This window comes from Mus pahari, chromosome 8 (genome assembly GCF_900095145.1).
Source record: "Mus pahari chromosome 8, PAHARI_EIJ_v1.1, whole genome shotgun sequence".
In the NCBI taxonomy this organism is placed as follows: domain Eukaryota; kingdom Metazoa; phylum Chordata; class Mammalia; order Rodentia; family Muridae; genus Mus; species Mus pahari.
Window position 1 is genome coordinate 108914352 of NC_034597.1, and position 24554 is coordinate 108938905.

General features: G+C 44.6%; 2 protein-coding genes across 4 annotated transcripts in view; one reads left to right on the top strand and one right to left on the bottom strand.

The window, feature by feature from the left end:
- Positions 1 to 24554, top strand: part of Ubac2 (UBA domain containing 2) — a 148260-nt gene that overhangs the window by 51753 nt on the left and 71953 nt on the right. The window lies entirely within an intron of this gene.
- Gpr183 (G protein-coupled receptor 183) overlaps positions 22146 to 24554 on the bottom strand; it is an 11653-nt gene continuing 9244 nt past the window's right edge. For both annotated transcript variants that reach the window (XM_021203332.2, XM_029541618.1), the window contains one exon: positions 22146 to 23708. In XM_021203332.2, coding sequence (XP_021058991.1) covers positions 22608 to 23681 — 1074 coding nt within the window. In that variant the 5' untranslated portion in view covers positions 23682 to 23708 and the 3' untranslated portion in view covers positions 22146 to 22607. The remainder of the gene's footprint in view (positions 23709 to 24554) is intronic.

Below are 24554 nucleotides of genomic sequence, written 5' to 3' on the forward strand. Positions count from 1 at the left end.
ACACACACACACACACACACTCTAATGCTGTATTTGTTGTGTCCATGTTTTTTAATTTACATCTCCCTAATCCAATGCTGTATTAAGCTGCTTCCGCCACCCAAACCCCTAGAGAGGGTTTCCCTGTGTAACCCTAGCTGGCTGTCCTGGACTCGCTTTGTAGACTAGGCTGGTGCTGAACTCACAGAAATCCACCTGCCTCTGTCTCCCAGGTGCTGGGATTAAAGGCGTGCACCATCAGGCCTGGCACTGGCTGCTTTTTATGTGCTCAGCTGCTGTTGTTGTGTTTTCAAGTCTCTGTGCACCTGTACTTGGTTGCGTGACTTTCTTATTATTGTGTCTGAGAGTTCTTTGTATTCTCATACCAGTTCTTTAGGTGTACATTTAGCAGATACTTCCCCAAATTTACCTCTTTGTTGATTTTTATAATAGTCACCTTTGAAGAGCATAGTTAAAAATTCTAATGAAATAAAATTCACCAGTTTATAAATAGCCTATGCTGTGTACTCTTTGGAAAATCTTCCTATGTTGTGCCTATTTGAGAAATCTCTGACTTAGTAGGTTTCTTCTAGAAATTTTATTTTAGGTTTGCCATTTGGGTTTATGCTCTATTTTGAATTTTTACATATAGTTCAAGTAGAGCTGTCTTCCTCACTCAGCACCTTCCGCGTGAAGAGGTAAAGCCTCACCTGCCCCCGGGAAGCCCCGCTTTTGCTGCCCCCCAGTTGCCCCTTCTTCAACACGATCCTGACTTAATACCCTAGTTTAGTTTGTCAGTTTGAGCCACACATAGTGAAGCACCGGCTGTGTCTGGTTTGTTTCTGTCCTTTGTTTAGCTGTTTCCTTGGTGCCACATGTAGCTGTAGCCAGTCTTGTCGTTAGTGGTGTAGTGTTGTGGCAAAGTCCCAATACCATGCGCCTCCACAGCCATGTAGACGGAATGGCTGTGCTTGTAATTGGGTGTTAGAGCAGTATTTCTATGGCCCTCCTTTACCTCTTCTGCCGTGGACAGACACATGCTTCTGTTTGGTGATGTCTGGAGTTGGAAGCAGAATTGAAGGGTATTGTGCTTAGCTGTTGAAGATTGTTGCCGTATCTTCTGTTGGTCAGGAATTTCAGAGCAAAGTATTGATCCTGTTACTGTCAGCAGGGACCAGAGTTACCTGAAGACTCATTTTCCAGAGTGACTCACTCTTGTGGCTGTGGGTAGGAAGCCTTGGTTCCTCTTCTTGGAGTTGTGGGAGTATCCTTTTGACAGGGTAGCTCACCTCCAAGAGTGTCACAGTCCTTTTCGTTTTACTCATCGTGGGGCTGAGGGACACACCACGTACCGTAATTGTAGTCCACAGTTTTTTACTGACCGAGAGACTGAGCGCTTCAGCTGTTGGCTTGTTCGTTATTTAAGTAAATATTTTGGCTGTCTCAGTGTTAACTGTAACTAGCTCTCTCTCTTTTTTTTGGGGGGGGGGGGTTTCGAGACAGGGTTTCTCTGTGTAGCCCTGTCTGTCCTGGAACTCAGTCTGTAGACCAGGCTGGCCTCAAACTCAGAAATCCACCTGCCTCTGCCTCCCAAGTGCTGGGATTAAAGGCGTGCGCCACCACACCCGGCTCAACTAGCTCTCTTTTAACTTCCCAACTGTACATTTTTCTTGGTGTCTTGTTTTTGTCTCACAGCCGTGGTGATTTATCTTCCTGTGACATTGAGAAATAACTTCCCATTTCCCAAGATTTCATTGCTTTGTAGAGTTTGTTTCTTCTGAACTCCCTTTCTACTTGCTGTTTTCTGGCTTTGATATTAGGGGTTTTGTATAACCTGAGCCTTCGACTGTTCATATTTAAGATCTAGTTAGAAAGTAGAGTGATGGGAATGGAGAAATGGGTCCCGTGGGAAGGTGCTTGCTTTGTAAGCGTCACAGAGGCTCACAAAGCGTTCGGGTGTGGAGCATGCACCTGTGATCATAGAACTGAGGAGGCGGATGCAAGAGGGATCCCCAGCTCCTCCCACCCCTTCCTGGAGATGGGTGGAGGACTGTTCCCGCCCTCTACTGTCTTGGTCTTTCTGGCTCCCTCTGAGGCTGTCTAGGGTTCTGCCCTAAGGACCTCCTTGGTCAGCATGACTCAGAAGCTGTGGAAAGGGGCAGACTCAGTGGGAGAAGTCACTTCTTACACGCAGGAAATCCCAGGGCTTAGGAGCTCTCTGCTAGGAACATGGCACAAAGACTGAGAAGAATTTGCTCACTCCACCACAGTCTGTAAGTAGGCAGAGAGGCAAGAGCCATCAGTCTCTGCTGCCTCTCATGGTCCCAGAAGACACTGGTCCTGCAGGCCTCTGGGTAGTTAGAGTGTTAATCCAGGAGCTTCTCCAGCTCAGCAAAGCCGGTCTGCTGTTAATCTCACAGGCTTGAGTCATAGTTGTGAATTGACACTGTAGTTACTGTAGTTGTTAGAGTCTAAGCCCTAATGTCCAGTATAACCTCTCATCCTTAGCCAATTAACCAAGTATTGGGGAAAAGCTGCAAAGGATGAGTTCAGTGGAGGAGGAACAACCAGGGACAAGTCGGCCTGGGTACTGCAGTGAGCTTTAGGCTTAATGCGAGGCAGGAGACCGAAGTCGGCGAGCAGTCCTGCACACGGCCGTCACACCCAGCACCACTGATGGGCTTCAGGCTCCTGCAACGACATGTGGCAGGTTGTCAGCACCGTGTAACCGTCTTCCTGGCAGACAAGTTCGTCCGCTGTCTGGCATGGCTGCCTTGTCCTCCTGGCATGAGGTTCCTGGGGACATTATCTCAGTGCTTTGATAGCTGGAGGGAGGTGTGCAGTTGTCCACTTCAACTGTTTTCATTGCTTCAAGACCAGTTACTGATTTCCAGTCGGGAGAATTTTATTATTCGCGGCTCTTTGTCGTTGTGGTGTGTGCCTTTCGTGAAGCTCCCTCCTGTCGTTCTAGAGAGCTGGGGGAAATGGAACAGATGAGGAGGGCTGAGTGCAAGGCTTCTTCTTACCTGGCTGTGTTGTTTTCCACTGTGGTTAAGAACACTGGTAATTGTGAAATCAGTTTTTCTCTCCATCGACAAGATTACTTCCAAAGCACTCAGAATTTGTATTCAAGGTCACTTTGTCAGTGGTGAGAGGACAGAGGTTCAGTTCCATGCTGCTGCCTTCATTAGCCTCAGGAGCTCCCTGGGACTTTTAGAACCTCTGCTCAGAACAAACCAGGATTCATGGCTTGGAGGCTGAGAAGAATCCCAGGACCAGTTTACACAGTGAGTTATAGCTGACATTTTTATTAAAGATATTTTAATTGAGGCTTCCATGAGGCTTAAGAGAGAGGCCCTCAGAAGAGATCCCCCCCCCGCCCCCCAGGGAATGTAGGGGAAGTCAGTGTTAAAGAGAAGAATGGACAGAGCAGGCGCTGCTTGGTGGGAAGGAGCACACATGTATGTAGCCCTTCAGGAGTGAGGTTTACTAGGAGACAGGGCTTGGGGATCATGACTGGACCTTCAGGTGGGAAAGCATTAGAAAGAAACTACTTTGGAAACAGCCTAACAGGCCCTCAAGGGAAAGAGTCTTCCCTCTGAGTCTGGAGCAGAGGTTTGTTCAGGGACGCAGGGCACAGGAAGGGTAAAGAGAGAAAGCTGCTGTGAGGGGTGGCATGGGGGTCTGGGGAAGAGCATCTTGAGAGAATATCCCCCCCACCCCCCAAAATGGGAAAGGTCTGACTTTTACAAGTTGTTTTACATGGTGTGATTTAGACAGGTGTGTAGCCTGCTTACAAGAACAGGAGCCAGGGACTGCTTAGGACCACGAATTAAGATCTGTAAAACCGCAGCACGGAACAGCTTCTCACAGAGGATCCAAATTAAAGGGGTAGGCTGTGATCTAACCGGAGACTACCTGAGTGGGCGAGTCTCAGCTCCTCTAGGGAGAGGTATGATTGTCTGGTTCTCAGGTTGTATCTCAAAGGGTTGCCAAGAAACCTTTCCTCTTCCTCTTTCAGTAAGAAAGATAAACAAGGTGGCTGCAGAGCTGCTGTGGATGGGATCGCTGCTGCAGCCCAGCCAGCAGCCAGCAGCCATTCGCTCGGGTTCCTAGAGAGTCGAGGAGGAGGAAAGCCTGAGACACTGGTGCTGGGATCCTGCCCAGTGCTGGCACAGACGCTGTCTTCCTCCACAAACCTGGGTCCTGGGTCCTTTGTGCTTCACACAGCTTCCTTCAGCACCAGTCCTGCTCAGCCACACTGAGATGGACTTTACTTTAGGACTCAGGCCCTGTGTGCTTCTGTCTGCTTTACAGAACCTGGAGTCACCTGGGAAGACCACTCCCATCAGCAGTGTTGCCCCTGGGCAGGTGGTCTTGGGCTGAATAAAACAAGTTGAGCAAGCCTTGAGAGCAAGCCAGTAAGCAGTGTACCTCCATGTTGGCTGCATCAGCTCCTGCCCTGGCTTCCCTCATTCATGTCTGTGGCATGACAGCATAAGCCAAATTAATCCTTTCCTCTTCAGCTGCCTCTGGCTATGTTGTTTAGCACAGCAAACAGAAGCAAATGAATAATGCCTTGTTTCTCCACAAATTGTGTTCTAGTCACCTCCCCTTCTCTACACTCAGGGTGAGGGTGACAGGATCCTGCAGGAGGGAGCTTACTGCAGCTCAGCCCCACACAGGACCCTGATGCTAACTTGTGAAAGCACCCAGTTTCAGCAAGATCTGCCTCGCCATTGGGATCACAGCTGGGCCTTCCCTGTTGTCTTGAGCAGATCTCAGGTTTCTTGAAGTCCTCACCTCAGCCTGATGCACAGTTGTCCTCCTTCCACGCACAGATTTAAAGCCAGTGTTTGAGGGCAGAGAACACAGACGGTTAAGAAATGAACCCACCCCACTAGAATTGTTTTGTAAACTAGCCTGGTCAATCGGACATATTTAAAAGAATCAGTCATCAATATTTTGTCTCTTCCTTTCTTAATTTTGTGACTGTTTTCTTGTGATGACAGAGTTGGTATCAAGCAGTGGTGTTCCCTGCCTTGAATGGGTCAGGGACTGGGCTGTCTCGACAGCCACAGAGAGCTTTGCTTACCTCATCTGTGGTCAGTTTGAATATCAGCCGTTGGAATACTTTTAAGGGAAGTGGGTATTGTGGGCACAGTTAACAAAAAGCAACAGTTAACTTTCTAAATTATTGATTTATCTGGTGTGAACTTGACCTAGATAATCATAGCCTGAAGGGTGATCATTTACATCTTGAGAGATTTCTCAAGATAGAGCGACCAGGACCTCCACATTTGAAATGATCAACGTAGTGCACTTAAAATGTTGCTTAGAGGGCTGGTGAGATGGCTCAGCGGGTAAGAGCACCAACTGCTCTTCTGAAGGTCCTGAGTTCAAATCCCAGCAACCACATGGTGGCTCACAGCCATCCGTAACAAGATATGACGCCCTCTTCTGAACAGCTACAGTGTACTTACATATAATAAATAAATAAATCTTTAAAAAAAAAATGTTGCTTAGACCAGCTAGACCCTAGTAGGCCCCATATGTGTTGACTCCCCTTTAATTTCTATTAAGAAGAATCTTTGTTGATCTGATAAGCCTGGTGTTTTACTGGGAAAAAAAAAAAAAACATTCTTGGACCCAAAAACAAAACAAAACAAAACAAAAAGTATAGGAATCTGTAACTCAGTTGTTGAGTTGGAATTTTACCCCAGAACAATGGACTTTCAAATCACATGGCCTTCTAGTCACAATAAAGTCAGAAAAGAGGCTGGCCTAAACGGTTCATTCTGTCTGTCACATGTAGAGCATGGTCTGAGTATTGATTATATCAGATGTTCAGATTTTTTCTTCCTAGTCAGTTGTTGAAGATGAGTACTCTAGCATAGCCAAGGCCTCGGATGTGAGACTGTTCTATTTCCTCCTTCCCTTTACACACACAAGCGTGCATGCACACACTTGCACACTTTGGTAACCACCTCTGTGGCTGTCCGCCTTGATTTTTCAGACAGGCTCTCTCTCTCTGAATCTGGGGCTCACTATTGCAGTAGACTAGCTGGCTAGCAAGCCCCCAGAATCCTCCTGTCTCCACTCTCCACACCCAGTTATGGTATTACAGACTGCCATGCCTACTTTTACATGATTGCTGGTAGTCTGAATTTAGGTCTTTACCCAGTAAAATTAGTGGGGTCCTGTGGAGGGAATTTACTCCAGCAACATGGCAACTCTGGCTGGAATGCAGACACACACCCTTAGAACCCAACTTTAATCCCAAACAGTGAAAGTAAAGCAAGTTTGTAGAAAGAAGCAACTATGTTTAAAAGTGATACCTAGTTGAGTGGCAGACAAAGTGATGAATCAGCGAAAGATTTGACAGAATAGGATATGTCCAACTCTCATGAGAACAGAGAGGAAAGAGAGGTGATTTGAAAGAGGGAGGGAGGGGAAAGGAGGAGAGAGAGCAGTTTTACTAGGAGTTTTACAAAGAGATAGATTGAAGAGAGAACAGACTAGATTCAGGTGAAGATGGAACAAGCCAGAGAATGAGCAGCCAGAAGATCAAAATAGATTGCTAGACTTAGTTTGAGGCCAAGCAGAGCAATTCAGCTAGAAGCTGAGAGAAGCCAGATTGAATCAGTCAGCTTGGAGAGGAGTTTGAGCCGGAACAGCTGAGATGAACCAGCCAGCCAGAGTTCAGAAAGAATTAGAAAAGTGAGCTTACTCAGCAGTAAGTCTCAGAGGTTGAAAACATTCTAGGTCTAGATTAGATTGTACAGAGGCTAGAAGCTTCCAGGACTAGGCCTAGGTTATCAGGCAGAGGCAGTAAGTCTCAGACAACAATCACATCAGGTGAATAACAGATCCTTTTACAATGCCTACTGTCTGCTTCCCGTCCCCCTCGCCCTCCAGAACTGCCTGTTGGTTTGGTTAGACTGTTCAGAGAGTTTGTAAATAAAGATTTGAGTGCAATTGTACAAAACAAAAGTGGCTAAAGAAAAATCCCTTTCTCTGTTTTATTTAGAAGGAACGGTCTGAGAGAAGCAGCCACCATTGAGCAGTCTGGAGAAGCTCCCAGGTCACATCCTGAGAGGCGGCTTCCTCCACCCTCGCCCTCAGCTGCTCACGGGCTCTTGTGGGCTGGTAGTTTGTGTTTTTCTTTTTTGTGACCCCTTGTTTTCAGTACTGCTAATGATTTCTATGAAACCATTATTTCATGAAGTAATATGGAAGGAATTGTTTGATACCTGCCTGTTCAATAGAACATACGCTTTGTAAAAAATGAGAGACCGTGCCGATCTCTTTTACCTGTGATGCCTCGGTGCTGTATTCTGTTCAGGCTCCTATAACAAAATACTGACATACAAATTAACTTCTTAGCATCAAGCAGCCGGAAAGGTCAGAATCAAGGCCAGCATAGTTGGGGTTTGGTGAAGGCCTCTTTCCTGTCTGTCTTTTTGACCTCCCATGACAGGAGAGATGAAGTATTTATCTAAGTGCCTTTTGTAAAGACACTGATCTAGTAAGTCTAAACTGTAGGCCTAACCTGCCACAAGCCCCACCTCCTACTGTCACCACATTAGATTTCAAAAGGGCTGGAGAGATGGCTCAGCAGTTAAGAGTATGTTTGTTGTCTTTCCGAAGGACCAGTATTGTTTCAACATCCACGGGGCAGGTCACAACTGGTTTCAGGGGGATCTGATGCCCTCCACACATGCAGGCAAATCACTCGTACACATAAAATAAAATGAATTCATTTAAAAGTTAGAGTTCATTGTGAATTTTAGGGGATACATTCAGCTTATAGCTCTTCCTCAGCTTAGTGGGCCTCCACAGTGGGCACAGGAGGTGGGTGGTGATTGCCTGGTGGGCCACATGGGTGGTGTGCGGGCCTGCCACGGTAAGTGAACAGAAGTGCATTCTGCCTCCTTTTGTTTGGATTGTTGCAGGGGCCACTTAACTGCCCCTGACTTCATGTCTTCAGGCCACATTTTCTCCACCTCTTCCTAGGTTCACCTCTAATTGAGGTCTTGCCTTTGCCCTAGAGACGGTCCCTGTACTGTTGTGGCCTCCCAGAGACTGCAAAAGCTAACTGGGAGTGAGGCACCTTAGGGAACTACAGCCAGAGTCTCAGGCCTTGTTTTCAGAACTCCCAAATACAGCTTCCTCTCTCCCTCCATCTCCTTGAACCAGGCAGACTTGAGCCTCCCAAGGGAGGCTGTGTGAGCCTTGATCTCTGCTGTGTGATGTGACACTTGCCCTTACTGTGTGCTCACCTGGGATTGTAAGTATTTACCTGGTCAGTCACTCTCAGAGGAATCTCGTTGTCTCTGCCGTGCCTCAGCATACAGCAGTGAGAATGTCCTTAATACCCAAAGCATGCAGCTATTACGGAACTCCCCACCTGCCGCATACCAGTTGCTTCCTGGATTCTTTTGCAGGCATCACTGCCTAAGAGATACTAGGTATAAAAAGAGTGCAAGAATTAGATTGCTGGCGTGTAGCTCAGAAGGAGAGTGCACACACATTCCTGGGCTCACATGAAAAGAAAATTGGGGTCAGTCATAGTTTTAAAAGATGGAAGTATTTTGTTTGTTTTGTTTTTATTTTTAAATCATTTGTCCAGCCATACCTAGAAGCACAGAATCCGTTCATTTGCATTTTCATAGAATATCTTTCTCATGCAAAAAGTTCTCAAACTTTTGCTTTGATTCAGGGTTTGCCTGTCTGGCACCTTGCATCTAACACTTGGCCTTGAGTCGGATGTGAACTGTTCCCCTCACACCTGTCCTGGACCTTGGGGTGTACCCAGCTGTCCTCAGAGTAACCCCAGGAGGTGGGGCTTCCTTGAGGAAACAGGCTCAGCAGCACCTCAGAGCTGTTTCCTGTGAGCTGCTGGGAGAAGCAGTACAGTGGTAGGAGGCAGGAGAGGAAGGAGCCTCGAGTGAGTGAGTGAGTCCTGCTTGTGCCCTTGGCAGTGGAGAATGTTAGGGAAGGAAGGACAGCCAGTCCTGGAGATGCTAACGGTGCCTCCAGAGTCACAGTGCTCTGCCCTCACTCATTCACTCTCCCTTGGGGCTTGGTTTATGTGGCAAGACACTTAAACCTTATGACCAGAGCGTCTTGCCAGGGTATCTAATGTATCCTGTTTAAAACGCTCTGTGAGTGATCACCAGAAGGTTGTGTGAAACATGATTTTGTACTCCAACATAAAGGACAGTGACATCGTTAAATAAAACTAGTTGCCTCAGCGTTGACACTTTTGACATCGAGGCTTCATCTCTTGCTCTTTTGGATAAGTTCTCGATGTGCAGTCCAGGCTAGCCCAAGCTGAGTGTGAACTCACAATTCCATCCACCTCTGCCTAAGTGGTGATATTGCAGTCATGTGTTACACCTGGCCTGGGCCTCACCATCCTGTCCTGTCCATCGAAGCACCCCTAGCTTCCCCTCACGGTTTCCAGGTGTTACCACCTGCTCAGCGGCAGGTCATGGCCTGTGTGGTATGAGGTAAATAGAACCTTGGGAAGAGTTGGTCCCACCCTAGAGGAGCTCATGGCCTGTGAAGCTTGTTGAAGCCTCTGATCAGACAGGATATTCTAGCAGTTGACTGAAATAGGCTTGGTGGAGGCTATTAGTAAAAACTTGTTTCAGAGAAGTTTAACATCTGTTTTCATTTCTGCTTTTTAAGGCTTGGCTCCTCAATTCCTTTGCTTCAGCTGTCTTCCTCTTGGACTTAAAATATTTGAGTATGTCACAATTTCCAGTCCAATAGGAAATAGACTTTGTTCAAACAGAAATAAAAGTGTGAATAACTTCAGGCTTGGATGATGGAAAATCTTGTGCGAGTCAAGTCAAACTCAGGTGACAGCAAAGTAGATCACCTCGCAGCAGGGGAAGCGGAAGTGTAGTTGTAGTCAAGACTCGCTTCCTGTTCTTGTTTATCGTTGGAAAGTTGCACCTTATGAAAGATTTTAGATTCAGATCATTGTATTGTTCTAAGAAAAATTTCAAAATCCTAACCACGTCTTCGTAACCATAGCAAGATACACAACACCAAAAAATAATCTCATACCTACTTTAGGATGGAGTTGAATTTTTGTGAATGCTGCACATTGAGTTCTGAAATAGCTGTGTTCTTCTGTTTTCTGAGGTGATTAGAGGACAGGCCTGGGGCAGCTCTGAGGGGCCAGGCATGGGGCAGGCCTGCGTGGCCATCAGCAAGTAACACAGCACAGCCAGTGTTGACTGAGCGGGACACCCTAGATAACACAAAGCCAGAGTCAACTCATGACTCTTCCTTCTGATGAAATCTCATCATGGACTCCATATTTAATACCACTTGCGACATAACCTGAGGTTCTGAGGGTGACCTATCATGGCTTCTGTGGCTGATACTTAAATTACATTAAGATACATTAAGTAGACACTTAAATATGAAAGAAATAACGAGACCAAGTTTCAGTTTGTCCATCAATACTAACAACAACATGGAGAGAATATATGGAGCTGGAGAGATGGCTCAGCAGTTAAGAGCATGGATTGCTCTTCCAGAGGTCCTGAGTTCAATTCCCAGCAACCACATGGTGGCTTACAATGAGAGAGCAATGATGTACTCATATACATAAATTTTTAAAAAATATTTAAGAAAAAACCCTGGAAATTGCTACTTGTGTAAAATAAAAATATATAGGAGGATACACAAGTAAAATTCACTACCTCCACATTTCTATCATGGAGGCTTTAAAATACACTGCTGATAAGCTCCCAAAGTGCCTTGTGTTTAACAGCACTGAGAACTATCTCAGAAGACAAGGTTGCCATCACCAGCCCCTTACACCGTGCAGCAGAACAGTATAGACGGTGAGAACAGCCAGCACACTCAGACTGGCAAAGTCAGAGGCAGTGGGCTCTGTGTAGGAGGGCTGTGGAGGACTTCTTGGGTTCTTATCAAGAGCATGTTTCCCCCAAATCAAATTGCCTAAAATACTGGAGCGACTGAATCCAGCTCCCCCAGAAGGTAACTGCTACATAGATGGACCTAACATGGTACTTACCTCAAAAATACTTCTTAAAAAGAAAGAAAATATATGGAGTATGAATATTAAGTTAATTCTATTTGAGAAAAAATTGGTAGAAATGTACTTTTTAAAAAGATTTTAAACTTCTTTTTTTTTTCCACTTTTTTATTGGATATTTTCTTTATTTAGATTTCAAACATTATCTCCTTTCCCGGTTTCCCTCCCTCCTGGATACACCCTATCACATCCTCCCTCCCTCTGCTTCTATGAGGGTGTTCCTCTACCCACCCACCCACTCCCACCTCCCCGCCCTCGATTCCCCTACACTAGGGCATCTATCAAGCCTTCATAGGAGCAAGGACCTCTCCTCCCACTGATGCCTGACAAGGCCATCCTCTGCTACATACGCAGCTGGAGCCATGTGGACTCCTTGGCTGATGACTTAGTCCCTGGGAGCTCTGGGGGGTCTGGTTAGTTGATATTGTTGTTCTTCCTATGGTATTGTAAACCCTTACAACTCCTTCAGTCCTTTCTCTTAACTCCTCTATTGGACGCCATGCTCAGTCCAAAGGCTGGCTTTAAGCATCTGTCTCTGTAAGGCTCTGGCAGGGCCTCTCAGCAGACAGCTGTATCAGGCTCCTGGGGTGAATCCCCAGGTGGGACAGTCTCTAGATGGCCTTTCCTTCAGCCTCTGCTCTATACTTTATCTCCATATTTGTTCCTGTAGGAATTTTGTTTTCTTTCTAAAAGGACTGAAGTCCCCACACTTTGGTCTTCCTTCTTGAGCTTCATATAGTCTGTGAGTTGTATCTTGAATATTTGGAGCTTTTGGGCTAATACCCACTCCGGACCTTCGGAAGAGCAGTCGGGTGCTCTTACCCACTGAGCCATCTCACCAGCCCCTGTTTCTATTTCTTTAGGGGTTATAAGACTGTTTAGGTCGTTAATCTGATCCTGTTTTAACTTTGGCACCTGCTATGTGTCTAGAAAATTGTCCATTTCATCCAGATTTTCCAATTTTGTTGAGTATAAGCTTTTGCAGTAGAATCTGATGATTGTTTGAGTATTCACGGTTTTTGTTGTTATGTCTCCCTTTTCATTTCTGATTTTGTTAATTTGGATACTGTCTCTGTGCTCTCTGGTTAATCTGTGTAAGGGTCTATCTTGTTGATTTTCTCAAAGAACCAGCTCTTGGTTTGGTTGATTCTTTGAATAGTTCTTTTTGTTTGTATTTGGTTGATTTCAGCCCTGAGTTTGATTATTTCCTGCTGTCGACTCCTCTTGGGTCTATTTGTTTCTTTTTGTTCTAGAGCTTTCAGGTATACTGTCAAGCTGTTAGTGTAAGCTCTCTTCAGTTTCTTTTTGGAGGCAGCCAGAGCTATGAGTTTTCTTCTTAGCACTGCTTTCTTTGTGTCCCATAAGTTTTGGTATGATCAGTCTTCATTTTCATTAAATTCTAGGAAGTCTTTCTTTATTCCTTCATTGATCAAGTTATTGAATAGAGTGCTGTTCAGCTTCCATGTGTATGTGTGTTTTCTGTTGTTTTTGTTGGAATATAAGACCAGCCTTAATCCATGATGGTCTGATAGGGTGCATGGGGTTATCTTAGTCTTCTTGTATCTGTTGAGGCCTGTTTTGTGACTGATTATATGGTCAGTTTTGGAGAAGGTACCATGAGGTCCTGAGAAGAAGGTACATTCTTTTGCTTTAGGATGAAATGTTCTATAAATATCTGTTAGATCCATTTGTTTCATAACTTGTTAGTTTCACTGTGTCTGTTTCCATGATCTATCCATTGCTGAGAGTGGGGTGTTGAAGTCTTCCACTATTATTGTGTGGGGTGTGATGTGTGCTTTGAGCTTTAGTAAAGTTTCTTTTATGAATGTGGGTGCTCTTGCATTTGGAGCATAGATGTTCAAAATTGAGAGTTCTTCTTGGTAGATTTTTCCTTTGACCAGTATGATAACTTTTGATTGAAAGTCAATTTTATTCGATACTAGAATGGCTCCTCCAGCTTGTTTCTTGGGACCATTTGCTTGGAAAATTGTTTTCCAGCCTTTTACTCTGAGGTATGTCTGTCTCTGTCACTGAGGTGTGTTTCCTGTACGCAGCAAAATGCTGGGTCCTGTTAATGTATCCAGTCTATATATTTTTGGGGGGAATCGAGTCCATTGATGTTAAGAGAGATTAAGGAAAAGTGATTGTTGCTTCCTGTTATTTTGTTGTTAGAGGTGGAATTGTGTTTATGTGGCAATCTTCTTTTGGGTTTGTTGAAATATTAATTACTTTCTTGGTTTTTCTAGGGTGTAGGTTTCCCTGCTTATGTTGGTGTTTTCCATCTATAATCCTTTGTAGGGCTGGATTTGTTGAAAGATATTGTGTAAATTTGGTTTTGTCATGGAATATCTTAGTTTCTCCATCTATGGTAATTGAGAGTTTTGCTGGGTATAGTAGCCTGGGCTGGCATTTGTGTTCTCTTAGGGTCTGTATAACATCTGCCCAGGATCTTCGGGCTTTCATAGTCTCTGGTGAGGGGTCTGGTATAATTCTGATAGGTCTGCCTTTACTTTACCTTTTTCCCTTACTGCTTTTAATATTCTTTCTTTGTTTATTGCATTTGGTGTTTTGATTATGATATAACTTTTCTAGTCCAGTCTATTTGTGGTTCTGTAAGCTTCTTGTATGTTCATGGGCATCTCTTTCTTTAGGTTAGGGAAGTTCTCTTCTAAAATTTTGTTGAAAATATTTACTGACTCTTTAATTTGGGAATCTTCGCTCTCTTTTATACCTATCATCCTTAGGTTTGATCTTCTCATTGTGTCCTGAATTTCCTGGATGTTTTGGGCTCGGAGCTTTTTGCTTTTTTTGCTTTTTGCTTTTTTGACTGTTGTGTCAATGTTTTCTATGGTATCTAATGCCCCTCAGATTCTCTCTTCTATCTCTTGTATTCTGTTGGTGATGCTTGTATCTATGACTCCTGATCTCTTTCTTAGGTTTTCTTACTCCAGGGTTGTCTCCCTTTGTGATTTCTTTATTGTTTTTATTTCCATTTTTAGATCTTGGATGGTTTTGTTCATTTTCTTCACCTGTTTGATTGTGTTTACCTGTAATTCTTTAAGGGATTTTTGTGTTCCTCTTTAAGGGCTTCTAGCTGTTTACCTATGTTCTCCTGTATTTCTTTAAGGGAATTATTTACGCTCTTCTTAAAGTCCTTTATCATCGTTATACGAAGTGATTTTAGATCTGAATCTTGCTTTTCTGGTGTAATGGTGTATCCCGGACTTGCTATGGTGGGAGAATTAGGTTCTGATGATACCAAGTAACCTTGGTTTCTGTTGCTTCTGTTCTTATGCTTCCCTTCTGCCATCTGGTTATCTCTAGTGTTACCTGCCCTGGCTATGTCTGACTGGAGCCTGTCCTTCCTGTGATCTTGGTTGGTCAGAACTCCTAAGAGTCCAGCTGTCTCTGTGATCCTGTGATTCTGGGATCCTGTGACACCAGAGTTCGTGGGAGTCAAGCTGCCTCTGGGACCCTGAGATCCTGGTGTGACCAAGCTTCTGTGATCCTGGGTGTTAGAACACCTGGGAGTAGAGCTTCCTCCCAAGTGTTGTGGAACTGGCCTAGGAGTTTGTGCCCAAGGTAAACTGGCACAGACCAGAAGGAATTGGGGCCACTGGTTGGGCGGGGTTCCTGTGTCCCTGGCTCCCACTGGTTACTCCCGGTGGGATTGGAACAGATGTTGTGTCCTCCTCACCCAGGACTTTGTGCAAATGAGGTAAACTTAAAAAAAAAAATCTCTCTCTGTCTCTGTGTCTGTCTCTGTCTCTGTCTCTGTCTCTCTCTCTCTCTCTCTCTCTCTCTCTCTCTCTCTCTCTCTGTCTCTGGGGGGGGGAAGGGGGAGGGAGAGAGGGAAAGGGGAGAGAACAATAGAGACTGATTGATACTGTTCATATTCTTTTTTTTTGTGTGTGTGTGTGGTTTTTCGAGACAGGGTTTCTGTGTGTAGCCCTGGCTGTCCTGGAACTCACTCTGTAGACCAGGCTGGCCTTGAACTCAGAAATCCACCTGCCTCTGCCTCCCAAGTGCTAGGATTAAAGGTGTGTGCCACCACTGCCCGCTTGAGGCTGTTCATGTTCTTATGTGAATTTCCGGTATACCCTGTTCTTTGCTGGTGACTTTGTCCCCACCACCTACCTCTTCCTAAGACTTAATGAAGATCTGTTGTGATCTTAGGGTGAGTGTGGCCGCTGTGTACTCTTTTTCACATGATTTACTCTGCTTCAGTTCAGTGATTAGATCTTTCTCCCCTCTCCATTTGCTTCCCTTTCTCCTTCTCTCTCATTTTCCAGCTGTCTCCGAGTTTCAGCTTCCACTCTTGCTGTCACAAGAACTGTGGGAGAGTGTCAGAGACTACTATACTTAGAGTGGTTTAGAGTTTAATTACAGAGAATGTTAAACATACAAAGAGAGTAATGCCTTACTAGCCTTCGTTCACCATACAACTTCAAATAATTTGATAATGAGAATTTTTGTGTTTTTCTGTATTTACTTCCTAAGTCCTTCAGGCCAAGGCCTGCAGTGCCTCTTGACTGTGAGTGTGCATCAGATTTACAAGTCTGGAACTCTGCAGATACTGAGTGCATAAGGACTGAAGCAGTCATGTGCCGTTTCAGAGGCGTCTGGGACAGACTGAGGACTGCTTCAGCCTCTTGTCACGTGTTAGGTGTGTAGGTTTAACTGAGTTCTCATAACTGGGCTTTAGACAAGACAGTTGCAGTCCAGGCCATGGTCTTTCTAGGACTGTCTACTTACTGAGGGAGGGAAATAGGCAGCAAGTGCCCTAGGTGTGTGGTGACACAGCTTTCATCTGCCTTCCTGTGGGCACGCCAGGACTGAGGGGTGGTGTGGAGCTGGTCTCAGGAGCTCATGAGACTATTACTCTTTCGAAGACAATTCTGGCTTTTGTAGTTTCTACTGAGTTTCATTCTGATTGACTGACCCCCCCCAAAAAAAAATACCCTGCATGGGAAAAGTTATTCTTACACTGTACAGAACCCAGAAATGGATCTTCTCACACTCAGAGAAAACGGAAAGATAAAAAGCCAATCAAAATTTACGAGTTTTTGTTTTGAATTGACTATAGTAGCTCCCACATGGGACAAAAAGTAATGTGACTCCCAGCCTGGGGGTGGCTTGTAGGTTATTTGTGTAAGCAAGACTTTGAGATTGTGTTATTAACAAGAAAAGGCCAGGACACCTAAAAAAGCAATAATAATGAAAAGCAGCATGTAGGTATGCCAGTGAAGATAGGGGCTTAGGTATTCTGCGGAAAATCAACAGTTAGAATTGAACTCAATGGTGTCATGCGTTTCCTGCCACATCGTCTCTAGTCCCTGACATCTACTGTCTGCAGAGGTTCTCTGAGTTTGAATTTTTGTGATCAGAAATAAAAGTGTAACCAGTTATGTCCCCTTGGCATGCGTGGAAGGGAGTGCAAGAGCTAGTGCCATTCTTACACTGATGACAGGAAATGAAAGGAAACTAGCCTGTCACTCTGTCTTCCAATCTGGTATGTTCGGCATGATTAATAGTTTACTGCAGAGCATGTTTCAGTTACCTGTTGTTGCCTAAGGCGTTATGACATGCAGTAGTAGCTTCATACCTGCCAGGTTTTGATAATGCAAAGCCCGTAGCACCGTGTGATGGCCTGTAGTCAGCATGGTTTTTGAGTGTTATCTGTGTTCAGTGGCCCAGTCTCAGAATCTCCCAGAACAGAGCAGTAAAGGTCAGCGTCTTAGCCCCAGTAAGGTTTAATGTTTTAGCTGAAGGTATAAGAATGAACTAATAATTGCTCATACACTAGAAGATGATGGTTGGTCAGTCTTACACATCAGGCATCTTGTAGTCACTGTCAAGAGAACTGATATCCAGAACTGACACAGTAGTGGACAGAGTTGGATAGATTTGCTAGTAGCTGGCTAGAACTGAAGCTTTAGGTCTACAAGCTAGCGTGATATTTTCTTTGTTTTAAAATACTGTGCATCAAGTTCCAGTTATGTGACAAGGACTGGAAAAGTTAATACACATTGAATAGAGGAAGGTGGGTGATTTGGAGCAGCCAACTGAGAGTTAAAGGAAGGGTTGTTATTTGGATGTAAGAATTAAACAGTGTGTAGAGGAAGCAGGGTAACACAACCAGTGAGAACCAGGGATATCTTCTCTGCAAACTGCCTCAGAAGGTGCATCCTGAACAGTGCAGGGGGATTCGGTCAGAAGGACTTTGAGAGCAGGAGAGGAGCTCGAACTTTGATGTTCTTGACCACGGGGAACTTCTTGTCAGTCTTGGAGCATGGAATTATGGCCCAGTGGACCAGAGCTGAACAGTGACCACACTTTAGTGTCCTTATCTTTTAGTGTTTTTTCTTTCTGTCCAAGCAGGTTAAACACTGAATTAATCAGGCTAGACTAACTTGTGTTGCAGTAACAAATGCACCTGGAATCCCAGGGCATAACACAGGTAGATAGGGCCTAACTGGGAGTCCTGTCCTTACTCAGGGCCTTCTCTCTGGCAAGATAGAAATGGATGGATGAACAAGTCTCACTCGTGTCTCATATGTAAGAAGTGACAGGTCACTTTCCTTGAGCTCATGGGCCAGCAGTCGTCACACACACACCACAGGGCACACATGCAAGGGCACTAGAGATGTCTCTTTCAAGGCTCTCTGAGGGACATGTGACTTTTTGTTTATGGAGAAAGTGTAGTGTGGGTGTAAGGACCCAGAGCTCAAGCTGGCCCCTGACTTACTGAGGCTCTGGGCAAGTTCTCTGCTCCCTTGGGCAGGTTAATTTTGTAATGAGGAGGCCAGGGGTATTTAGTAAGTTAAAACTTAGGTTGAGGGTGTAAATCAGTGGTAGAGCATTTATCTAGTGTGCTTGAGGTCCTAGTTTCCATCCCAGTACCTGGCGCCCACCCCAGCCTTCTTGGTGGAGCCTGCAGGAGCAAAGAGGTCTTAATGCAGTCTGCTGTGCAGTAGTTGGTAGGTTAGATGACTATTGGTATAGACATCTGGCTTTCTAGATGGCAACCTGAAGAAAGCCAGAGTTTCTGACTATAGCTGAGGGCTCAGTTGGAAGAGGCAGCAGTAATGTAGGTGGGCAGCCATCAGCTTGCGGGGGGCATGTGGCCCTCTGAAGAATGAGCAGAGGAGAAAACTCAACTCTGATGATCAGAGGAAGGGAATTGGGTGCAGGTGATGAGTTCAGCAAAGATGAGGTTTGTAGAGAAACGATGGAGAGGAGTGAGGTTCAGATAAGGTGATGGAGGAAGGTCCTTAGCACAAAAGCCACAGGAAGTGGAAGCCTGGGGCTAGTGAGAGACGGGAACTGTAGTGGTTCCTGGTGAGCATGTTCAGTAGGCAGTGGTGGAAGGTTGAACCTATGTTTTGGCTCCATCCTCCATGTGGCCTTGGTGTCTGGTCTCAGCACGGTGGGGAGTATAGCATACGTGTTGACTGTAGGTTGACTGGATGTGTGGTAAGGTGGTGTGTGGTAAAGGATGAAGCATGGGCATTCTTAGTGGTGGGCTTTGCTGAAGAACACCCATTGCTGTCCATTGTAGCACTCTCATGGAGCCCGTGTTCAGAAGCCTGGCTGTCCCTCACTTCTTGTTCTCATTCTTCACCTGAATACTCAACCAGCAGAGCTTTTTTTAGCTTTGCGGAAAATTACAAAATTACAGCATGCTGAGAAGTTACCAAAATAGATAGTTGTAAGGGCTAATTTAAGGTGGGTGTGTCCCTGTTCATAGTTGCATGCTGCCTTTCTTGGCTGTTGGGACCATCACTTTTGCCTCCTAAAATGCTGGACTACTCCCAAGCAGACTGGTCACATTTCTGTCTCTGGTTTTGTTGTTGATTTGTTGTTTGATGAGCTCTGGTTCTTCACACAGTTATTTTAACCTGAAGGATCTTCTAGTACACTAAGTATATCTATATCACTGGTCATTCAAGTAATTTCTTGTCATTTGAGAAATTAAGAACTCAAGAGATTTCAGTGGGTATTACAGTATTAATAGTCATGCAAAGTATGCACTGTCCAATTAAGTGATTGATTGTTCGAAGTCTCTCTGTGCTTTCACTGTGCCAGATTTTGTGCACACAAAGCCAAGGTCTTTGCGCATGGCCTGCAAACTTCATAACCTCCCGGGAGTGAGTTGCCCTATTGAAGGGTTTTGTAGTTTGCTGACCTAACATGGCAGTAAAACCTCTCATGTCTTTATTTATGTGTCTACACTATCAATGGTTCCATCGCTACTCAGTGGAATTAAGGCTATCCTCCCACTCTTGCCTCTGATTGACCATTGCCTTTACTGGATTTAGTGTGAACAAGCCTGCCTGCTCATTATGTTCACAGAATTGTGGAAACCAAGAGTGACAATTCACTTTAGAAAATTCTGAGCTCTAAAAAGTATAGCCGGTGCTGGTTTTATCTGGTATTTACTGTCCTGAAATAGCACTAAAATGTTGATGCATTTATATATATTTGAGTTGCAGACAGTTGTAAGCTGTCATGTATGTGCTGGGGATTGAACCTGGGTTGTCTAGAAGAGCAGCCAGTGCCCTTAACCACTAATTCATCTCTCCAGCCCCAAATTTAACAGAGTAGCTTTGAGAATTTTTAAATCAGCTGAATAATCCTTTTAGAAATCAAAATGAGATTGTAAAAAAGGAATTGGATTCGCTGAATAGCTACCTATTTTCCTAGATGAGTTTTTTTATAGCTCCCCATTATGTCAGTGTTTAAGCTTATCATGTTTATGTAGCAAATACTCTGTTTTGATGTTCAGGTAGAGTTAAGTGCAAGGCCACTTCCTTTGTTGTCACAGAGTACACAAGTTAATCAGCACTGCCTGTATGCACCCAGGCTTCCTGCTGGTGAAGGGAATCTGCCAGGAGGAAAGGCAAGCTCCCAGAAGGCAGAGGTGAGGAGAGCATGCCCAGGTCACATGGGAGCAGTTGCCTGGGAATGGATGTGAGCCTGAAAGGTCTGTGAATGGAGAGCAGATAGCCAGTTGGACTGGACCTGTAGGATTGAAAACATTTAATAGTTGAAGATAAGCTCACTGGTCTCGACTTTGCCAGTATACCAGATGACACGCTAGAGTCACTTACCTCTTGTAAGATGGAGGGAGAAGAGAGAAAGCTTAACACGCAAGTATGTTATACTATTGTAAACTGCAATAGCACATGCTTTCTGGTTTGCAGTATCACAGACTTGGCCTGATTAGCATGGTCATCGGTTGTGAGGCATCAAGTTGGTGTGTGATGATCTGTGCTCCATAGTGGTCATGGAACTAGGGAACTGCCTGGGAAAGCAAGGGATCTGTTTCTGATTTTCACTAGTGGTCACTTGCTAGAGATCTCGCTTAGGTGACTATGTGCCACCCTGGCAAAATGTAGTATTTTGTTCTTTCTGCCCTCACTTGGGAAGTTCATAGATGGGGTAAGGAAAGTCATCAAGAGCTAAACTTGCACCACCTCCATCAGACCAACCACGTGTTGCTAGTGGCTTTAATTCTGTGGAATTAACATAATTCAGATCTTACTGTACTCAGTAAAGTTACAGCAGTGAGGGTTAAGCTCATGTGAAGCTGGGTGTAATAGCGCACACCTGTAACCTCAGCACTCAGGAGGCTAACACAGGGCATTTTATTTTTCTTTTTGAAGTAGGAGCTTGCTATAATATATATATAACCCTAGTATAGGCTAGCCTCCGACTCTCAGCAATTTTCCTGCCTTAGCCTCCCAAGTGTTGGGGTTACAAGTATGTGCCTGAGGAAGATCTTTAGTTAAATATTTGCCTGGGATACAAAGTGAGTTGCAGGCTAGCCTTGAGAGTTGCAGGCTAGCCTTGAGCTATATATATGATGAGACTCTGTCTCAAAAGACCAAGCAGGTTAATTTTACTCAAATATTTCCTGGCATACAGCTCAGTAAAAATTGAAATTATAGCTCATGGTATAGTGCTTTATTTCTTCCCTATTATATAAATTGGTATCATTGCCAAGTGAGATACTTTACTGGGGAAATTTGAGGGCTGGAGCCTAGCAAATTTGAGCAGGCAAACAGTGCTTTGGAACTTAGGAAGGCCATGCTGCACATAGTAAAGTATTTGTATGGGTAGGTGTATAACATTACAGAGAATCGCAGCAGGACATGGTACGCACCTGTAGTTCCATCACTAAAGAGGCAGGAGGTTCATACACCAGTCTAAGGCTAGCCTGTCTACATAGAGAATTTCAGGCCTGCGAGACTGACATAGCTAGACTCTGTTTTTAGAGACGGTACAGGGCTGGTGAGATGGCTCAGTGGGTAAGAGCACCCGACTGCTCTTCTGAAGGTCCGGAGTTCAAATCCCAGCAACCACATGGTGGCTCACAACCATCCGTAACGAGATCTGACGCCCTCTTCTGGAGTGTCTGAAGACAGCTACAGTGTACTTACATATAATAAATAAATAAATCTTTAGAGACGGTACAGTGGTTGAGAGCACTAGCCTCTCTTCCGGAGGATCCATGTTTGATTTTCAGCACCTCCGTAATGGCACACAACCATCTGTAACTCTAGTCTCAGGGGATCTGACACCCTCCTCTGGCTTCTGCAGGCACTACTCACATGTGGTGCACTGGCTTGTATGCAGGCAAACATACAAAAAGGAAAAAATTCCTGAAAACTACTAATTTACAAATTGTTCATTAACTTCCTGATTTACTTATGCAAGTGTGGCAATTATAATTATAATCCTCATTGCTCCAGTTTTCATAACCTACTCTACAGCTGTGTAGATACCAGGTACTTCCAACCTGAACAGAAGTTCCAAAGCATGTGTGCATATTTTCTATTCCTGAAAGGAAGGTAGCATGTGGACATGTTTTCATTGGATGCCTGTATGGGAGCCCCTGTCATGTTTCTGAGCAGTGGTCCAAAGGCACTATCCTGGTTGCTCAGGGGAGGGCTTGATGCTTCTGTCACCTCTGTCATTACTAGCATTTCTACCATTGCTCTATACCTTCCATTAATTATACTTGGAAGTTCTACTGGTGGTTGACAATGACATATTAATACTCTTGTTCGATCCTGTTCTTTATCTCACAAAATGTTTCTTAAAACATTTGTCTCAGAGCAAAACAAAAACAATACTAAGGAGACGATATCTAAAATTAGAAGAGGTGTAAATTAAGAAATATGTTCCATATATTACAGTATTAACATTTTTACACTGGCAGTATACAGTGCAGTTAGTCTTATTTCTTTTGCCAAACTATTGACAAGAAATAGTAATTTCACAGAGCATTTTCTTTTTCTTTTTAACATTGAGACTTATTTTGATAGCCTTCCTTTATATACATTATATTTCATTTATGAAGTTGAACCTGCTTTTTTGTTTCCTCCATCTGGTCTGGATCTCAGTGCATTGGCTGGTGGGGCAGCAGTGGGAGATCATGCCCAGAGAGGACAACTGGAAGGCATCCTGGTTGGGAGTGGAACAGTCAATGGGCAGAGCCCATCCTGCAGCTTGCTGTGCTGTGAAGTCCCAATTGCCTTTACCTTCCATTGGAGGCCTTGGAGTGGATCATCATCTGAGACTCTGTCATTTCCCGCGAATTCTCTTCAGGGGCTGACCTCACTGCACTGGAGATTGATACACTCACTTGACGTTTGAGCATCTTCATGACCTTTCTCTTGTACCCTTTACATGCAAAGAAGTATATGAAAGGGTCCATGCAACAGTTGAAGTTCATCAGGCACACTGTGAAGTGCAGAGAGATCTGGAAGGAATGTTTCGCCCCGCACTCTAGGGGTCCAAGGGAGCAGATTATCTTTATCATGTGCTGAATGATGGCCACGTGGTAGGGCGTGAAGCACAGGATGAACACGACGATGATGAGGATAATTGTGTTGAGAGCCTTTTTGTTCACACCAGATTTCTCAGTGAGTGGGTTCTGCTTGGCAGTCCTGAAGAGTTTGTAGCAGATCTTAGAGTAGCACAGGAGAATGACTGTGATAGGCAGCACGTAGCCCAGCAGACAGGCTCCGAGCAGAATCCACGGCAGATTCGCTGTCCCTTCAAAGTTTGGATATTCCATGCAAGTAGTCTTGTCTCCCTCCCCCTTAGACATAGGGTTGAGGAGCAGTGGCAGTGTTTGAGCAAAGACAAGAATCCAGACAGACAGGCAAACACCCTTTGCATATTCGATTCTTTTTATCTTGTTGTAGCGCAGAGGGTGCACCACGGCGAAGAATCGGTCTATGCTCAAGCAAGTCATGAAGTTCACACCTGCGTATGTGTTGATGTAGAAAACCAGAGCAGTTATCCGGCACAGGGCATCACCTATCTTCCAATCAAAGCCCAGCGCATAGTAGGCTATCCGAGTGGGTAAAGCTGTGGTAAACAGGATGTCAGAAATCACCAAGTTCATTGAATAGAGAGTGGTTGAGTTGATTTTTTTTCTGTTTTGAACAATGACAACCAAGGCCAGCAGGTTTCCCACCAGACCAATGATGAAGACCAGGCTATAATGCAGAGGCATCAATATCCTGGCTGTGCTGTGGTGTGCATAGAGATCACAGTTGTTGCCGTGAGAAGTTGCCAGTGGGGCAGTGAGATTGTTAGCCATTTCTGTATCCAGCAGTGGTCACAGTCTCTAGGAAGAAAGCAAGTAAGGACTATTTAGCTAAAACTGTTTAACTCAGCAGTGCAGTCATTTATACACCTACTGTAACATTCTCAGTGTGCAAATTCCCTCTGGAATAAACCGAGAATGAAATCTATGTGTTACTTTTACAGTTAGTGGCTTTGGCAGAACTCGGGCAAAGGAAATGGAACCCGTTAAATAGGTCAAGTGTGTTTTGTAACCCCAGGGAGCTCACGAACCTCAGACAGAAAGCCCCCTTTTCTGAATCATGGTGTGGTTAAGACTAAAATGATGTAAAGTTCCCCTCATTTTAGACGGGCATTAAACTTGGCTTTTAAATTGAATTTAGGTTGAGCTTTTTTTTTTTTCTTCTTTTCTTCCAAAATGCATATCACTGCCAGGAAATGAAATCAGTCAGACATGTAGTGAAGTAGAACTTACCACAGTATCAGCTCTGTGTTAACCCAGAAAGTTTGAGAAATAATCTCAGGTCATGTTAGGAACTGAAAGTTAAGCTCTCTTATGAAAAAGAAATAGTATTCATAACTAAAATGAAAAAGAGGAGAGAAATAAATGTAAGGTGTGTAACTAACACCAGCTGCTCTGTGGGCTGAGGCAGGGGCATCACAAGTTTGAGGGCAGCTTGGCCACCTCACCGAGACTCTTTCTCAGAATGGAAAAACAAAAGTCAGATTCTAAGGGACTTTGAGTCTGCCTTAGCAGTAGCACACCTGTCTCATGGATAAGATTGAGTGTGTATGGTGGAGGGCCTCAAGCTGCTTCAAATAAAAAATGTTTACTTGGGCACCAGTGTGTGTTGAACCCAGTAAGTGTAGTGTAACGTGGTGTTTTGTG